This window comes from Borostomias antarcticus (assembly GCF_949987555.1).
Source record: "Borostomias antarcticus genome assembly, chromosome: 2".
In the NCBI taxonomy this organism is placed as follows: Eukaryota; Metazoa; Chordata; class Actinopteri; order Stomiiformes; family Stomiidae; genus Borostomias; species Borostomias antarcticus.
In genome coordinates, this window is record NC_140235.1 from 21,888,090 (window position 1) to 21,894,133 (window position 6,044).

At 40.7% G+C, this 6,044-nt stretch overlaps 1 protein-coding gene across 1 annotated transcript in view; it reads left to right on the forward strand.

Moving 5' to 3' along the window:
* Positions 1-3,947: 3,947 nt before the first annotated feature.
* Positions 3,948-6,044, forward strand: part of cdh19 (cadherin 19, type 2) — a gene marked incomplete at both ends in the record, with an annotated part of 37,116 nt that continues 35,019 nt past the window's right edge. Inside the window, 2 exons of the mRNA XM_084453788.1 lie at positions 3,948-4,154; positions 4,979-5,273. Of these exons, the coding sequence (XP_084309914.1) occupies positions 3,948-4,154; positions 4,979-5,273 (502 nt within the window). The remainder of the gene's footprint in view (positions 4,155-4,978; positions 5,274-6,044) is intronic.

Below are 6,044 nucleotides of genomic sequence, written 5' to 3' on the forward strand. Positions count from 1 at the left end.
TATAAAATGATGATGATGATGATGATGATGATGATGATGCTTTGGAATCGGTAATGAATACCGTTGAATAAGTTGTGTTTTGCTTTCAAATTTAGCAGACTGTTGATGTATATATATATTAATTCCTGTAACTGTTATTATATTATAAATATACTCACCATGTGGCAGTTTTATTTAATATACCTAAAAAGTTGACCAACTGGGGACTTCTGATTCTATGAATGATATCGCTGTCTGAGAGTGAGAAACCAAGCACCAGTCCAACACCTACCTCTGGAAATTCATAAAATTTGTCAAGCATCCCACGCAGTTATAATTTGTACACAAGCCAAAAACAAATGAGAGTTCCAAGAATAAGTGTGAAGAGTGTCAGGGGTGACACTGCCATTGTTTCTGTTCAGCTTGTGTTACTTCTGGTCCTTATTTGGGGGGGTCACTGGTTCATGAGGCAGAACTGTAAACAACACGTCCCAACACAAGCTCCCCCAGTGACCAATTACTGAGTGTTTAGTTTTGGTGAAGTGTGATGGGAGCTAAGTGGTGCCTGATGCTTGGCTGGTCGGCTGCTTATTACCAGCTCTTCACAGAGGTAGCGATTATTCAAACTGTCTGGGTGAAGTTGAAGGTGAAACTTTTAGCAACACTTGGCATGGCTGGCACTGTGATTCTGTTTGGGCACTGTGAAAACATTTCAGCTGATGCATACATTATGTGCAGGCAGTTACAATACGATATATATCACTTCCCACATATCAGTATGTTTATTTGTAGATTGTACATGATGTGATATATATTGAGACTGATGTAGAGGATTTGTGTCCTGTATCAGTGAATTTCATTAAACTTCATTAAACTAAAGTATGCTTCATGTGCTTATTGTAGTTGCTAGTTGCACAGTAGCATACTATTGGGACCATAAAATACATTGTCATGAAATGTACATAGAGAAAACAATCTGTTATAGTCTTGTTACTGTAGTCTTGTCACAGCATCGCCAGATCCCCCTGTGTTATTTGGAGAAAGATGTGAAGAGATTGGGTACTGGATCTCCATAGGAAAGTGAAGTAGTGGGTCTCGCTGCATCTAATGTTGAGCATTGTGAGACCCCAGCTCTTACTCATTCTGTCCTGAGCTTGCGGTAGTGTATGTGCAGGCTACATGAGGTCTGCTGAGATGGAGGAAAGGACCATTACTGATAATGAATAGCTGCCATCACTCTTAGTGAGCCACATCTTCGGAACGTAGCCATATAACTGACATTCTGAATAGGAAATGGAACCTTGTTTGGGGTCCGGGAGGTCTAGGATCATTTGCATGTCATGAAAGTGTCCACAGTGGTCAAGCATCACTTTGATACCCCTGCTAGCTGCCACTAGTGTTTTTATTTTTATTTTTGAAATGGACACTAGCTGTTTCGGAGCAGTTTGCAATTGTACATGCTCACAGAAATTAGCATTGATACTATACAAATGTGGTTAGAGTTAGGTTAAGAGGTTCAGAGTTGTTGATACATTTCTAAAGCTTTAAAATGCTAGTGGTTCAACTATGAAAAAGGAATTTCCCATGTCAGTGGAGTATTTACTAAATATCTGTACTGAAGTGTTTACATGTATCTTGCTAGCCAACCATCTCAAAATCTGTTGGGTTGTGCAGTTTATCATGCCATGCCAACTGCAGTGGGGAGTGACTTATCTCTGTCTGATGTAGTTGGCATACTTATGAGGTGTTAAATACTGTCAGATGAGAGTTGCTTTGGGAGTAATGTGTGGGGGCTGTTGTCTAATTCTGTCCCAAGGCGTACAGTTTGCCTGCTTGGCAGCCCTATGAAAGCTCATCATTAGCTCACGATTCACTGGCCACTAATTGGAATGTCACTCCACAAGGCTTGCAGATATGAATGCTTAGAAGATATGTGGAAGAGGACAAACACATCCACTCTCTCTCACGTTGAGTAACTAAATTGAATTTCAGGAAGGAAATCAGGCATTAGTAATTGAATTTTACCATCCCATCATATCAAATAGGGCTTGGCAGCCAATTTGCTCTCGAGATTAAATATGACCATTATGCACTAATCAAGCAATGGTGCTGTGACTACTAGGCCTATTACAACAACAACAACTACTACTACTACTACTACTGATGCTACTAGACCAGCTCAGTGGCCTTAGTGGTTAGAGTGTCCGCCCCGAGAATGGGAGGTTGTGAGTTCGATACCTGACCGAGTCATACCAAAGACTATAAAAATTATACCCATTGCCTCCCTGCTTGGCTCTCAGCATCAAGGGTTGGAATTGTGGAGTTAGATCACCAAATGATTCCTGAGTGCGGCCCTGCTGCTCACCGCTCCCCCAGGGGATGGGTCAAATGCAGAGAACAAATTTCACACGCTCAGGTGTGTGACAATCATTGGGACTTTAACCTTTAACTACAACTGCTTCTACTACTATTAATTCTCCTTCTTCTACAGATACTGCTATTACTCACTCCTTTTATAACTATAAGCCTACTTCCAACAGATTCTGCAGTTTGTAATTTGTTGTATAAGCAATATACAGTAGGCTACCAACTTTGGTAATGTTGCGATGATACAGTATATTTCTTCTAGGATAAATGTGGGGCAATTTTTGCATTGAGAGAAAACAGTGACCACCTGATTCACCAACCAACCATGTAGGCTACAGTGCCTGCTCTCTATGGGTGGAGCCAGAGAAGAATGGAGCGCTCAACTCCAACAATTTGATAACATAAATCTGGTGGTGTAACATTAGGGTCACCATTCACAAGTTTAGAACTACAATCTAAACATGATACAAACTGGGGGACGGTTATTTTTTTATTTTATTTGCGTCTAATTTTGAATAAGGTTAAGGAATGGGGGAAACAGATGTATGTGATACACATTTACACCAGCTGGTTGTGTTGTATGTCACTGTTGCTAGTTGGTAACCACATCTGTTCACTGCTATGGCGGGAAATTCGTTTCTGGCTCCCACATTTGTACAAAGAGGCCTCTGCAAGGTTATGGTTGTCATGGTGGAGCAAATAAATATTTATTTTTGTCTCCTGTTATTACATAAAGGAGGAAGCAGTGAGATGCTGAAGTCGGGTATGTGTGTACAGTTGCAGTGAATGAGTTACCGTTTTGACTTCAATTAATTTCACGCCTGCATTAAATGTGTTGCATTTTCACTTAAATGTACATCTCAAGTCTTCTATATGACATGATTGAACTGGTGACACTTCAACTGAAAAGCTGTAGGATTCTGTTCCTGTCTCTTTTCTTGTCCTCTTAATGTACAACTTGTTTTCATCATAGTTCTTTTTCCAGAAGCATGTGTCTCTGTTTTCCATGTCTGAGCAGGCGGTGATGAAATTAGAAGTCTCCATTAGTCAACTGCAGAGCTCAGTGTCATACTAAAGGAATGGTGTTTGGGCCCTGCTTATAGAGGACAATGCAGTCTTGTTTTCACTCACAAACAGAGAGACTTTTCATCCCCTGATGATCTGATGTCAGGACACCCCCCAAAAATCCAGCATCCTTCCTCTCTCTAAGAGGATGTAAACATGAACCTTGTGATCTTGTGAAATTTGATTCTGGCGCAGTTCTTGTTGTTCAATATCTCAGAGATGGAGTACATTTCTCAGCAATGGCATTGTGTAATTGTTTTCCATGTTGGAAACATTGTTATCATAATTATCATTGATTTTAAGATCTGTGAAGAAATAACAAAAATCCAAAATTTATTTCCTCATAGGTATGTAGCCTTCATACACAGAAATCATCTTACATCAAGATGGATGACTGCCCCACTGCGTCCATCAACAAGCCCCTGTGTTGCCGTGACACTGAAAGGAATCATGGAGTCATTGGGCCAGTGACACCTGCAGTGTCTGTGTACTAGCCACAGAGGGAAAGGGGGGTAATGCACCAATGGACCATGAGAATGAGGTGCCCCGGAACACTGGCCGTGGTTATCCTCCTGTCCATGATGCCCTGCTGCACCTGGGGTGAGGCGAGGGCTTGGCGGGACGTGGAAGCTCACCAACCTTCACAGGGGTCCAGCACCGCGCACCGTCGCCTCCGAAGAGGCTGGCTCTGGACACAGCTGTTCGTTCCAGAGGAGGACCCCACTCCCCGTGTCATTGGACAGGTACAGAACCAGCTATCTGCCTGAATCCTCCTCAGGGTCTTCTTGTTGATACTGGCAGGGCCCATTCACACTGCTGTGCTGAATCACCAGTGGTTATGGAAGAATTATATTAATACATTTGTAACACTTTTTATTGAAGAAACAATATCAAAATACTAACAGTACTTTTAAAGCATTAAAACAGATAAAAATGATCCTGGGCAAATAAGGACAGAGAATACTAGCAGACACAGACTCAGCTCACAGCTGACTAATATAGGCCACAGCACACTGAACAAAACAGACACAAGAAGTGACGAGGTTGACATGGAACAGGCACCGATGGTTTTCTTTGAGGAGTGTTTTTAGGTGTATTCATTTATTATTTGTGTAAGAGCCCAGGGTCTGAGTGCCACATCAGTTTATTGCTATGGTGAAAAAGACAATATTTTGTGGAAACCAGGATTGGACAGAGATTACTCAGCAAGGTTGTCTTAATGGAACTGTCATGTCAAAAAGTGTCTGTGGCCAAAAAGGGTCAGAGTGTCATCAGAACAGCATTCTAACACCTCTAAGCGTCCATTGCTATACCAACGCATGATATGTTAGCAAGAGATATCTTTCTTAAATTACAGTAGGCTAGGTACAGGCCTTCACAATCATATTATTCTTCAAAATTCTAAATTTTTTCTATCCACAGCGGGATCCTTTTCAGGTTCAAAATGATAATTGGGCCCAGCATCCGTAGTAACTGTTAGCCGAGATATCTACTGTAGGCTTCATGTAAACAGCCTACTGGTCAATAAAACACTGATTTTATTTCATCAAATTGCCTCCTTGACCAGCTCAAATCGGACTTAGACAGAGGAGAGATCCCAATCAAGTATATTCTCTCCGGTGACGGCGCCGGGGACATGTTCGAGATTGATGAGCGAACTGGCGAGATCCGCACGCTGCAGAAGCTGGATCGGGAGGAGAAGGCCTTCTACGTTCTCCAGGCGGAGGCCATCAACACAGTGACCAATGAGCCGGTAGAGCCTCAGTCAGAGTTCATCATCAAGGTCCAGGACATCAACGACAACATCCCAGAGTTTCAGAATGAGCCTTATGTCTCCAGCATCCCAGAGATGTGTCCTGTGGGTACGTTGGGTCTACATGTGTTGTTGAAATGTTTTGACATTTCTAAAATATACAGTTTACACTAAATAGACTTTACTGTGTTTCTACTGTATTAATTAAACTGTCTCAACGAGATATCAGAGATATCAGAATTTAGTACCAAAGTGCCAAAACATAAAAAAATAAAGCATTTGAACAATAATTTGCAGAGGAGCCTTACAGTATTTAATATTTGCCTCACAGTATTTGACTGTATACTTGCCTTACAGTATTAGACTGTTGAAAAGTACTAAAATATTACCTACATATTAGTTACTCATGGATAGATTATTTTGGTTTTTTTTCGTGAGATTCTATGAAAAAGCCAGGAGGCTAGAAATATACATAGGTACTTTACATGACAAATAAAATAAAAAGAATACATAAAATAAATAAAAGACCAATAAAAGTCAAATATGAATGAATTTTTGATTTACCAGCCCATTTATAGTCTCCCACACCTGAAATGTTGAAGGTGAGAGTCTCAGGAGTTTTGGTTAGAAACCCATTGAATAGTCTCCTCATATCACACTTGAAATGAAAAGACAAATTTAGGCTGTGAATATGTCCTCTGTCCCCTCTTCAGGGAGGCACAGTATTGGACCAGGTATCAAACCTCTAAATCCTTTCATACTGTATGATTTATTTTTCTTTAAATAATGTTATTATTACCAGTGCCGTTTCATAGCAAAAGCATTACCATTTCAATTTATATGTAATCTGCTTCTGCAGAATAATATCTTAGTTGTAATA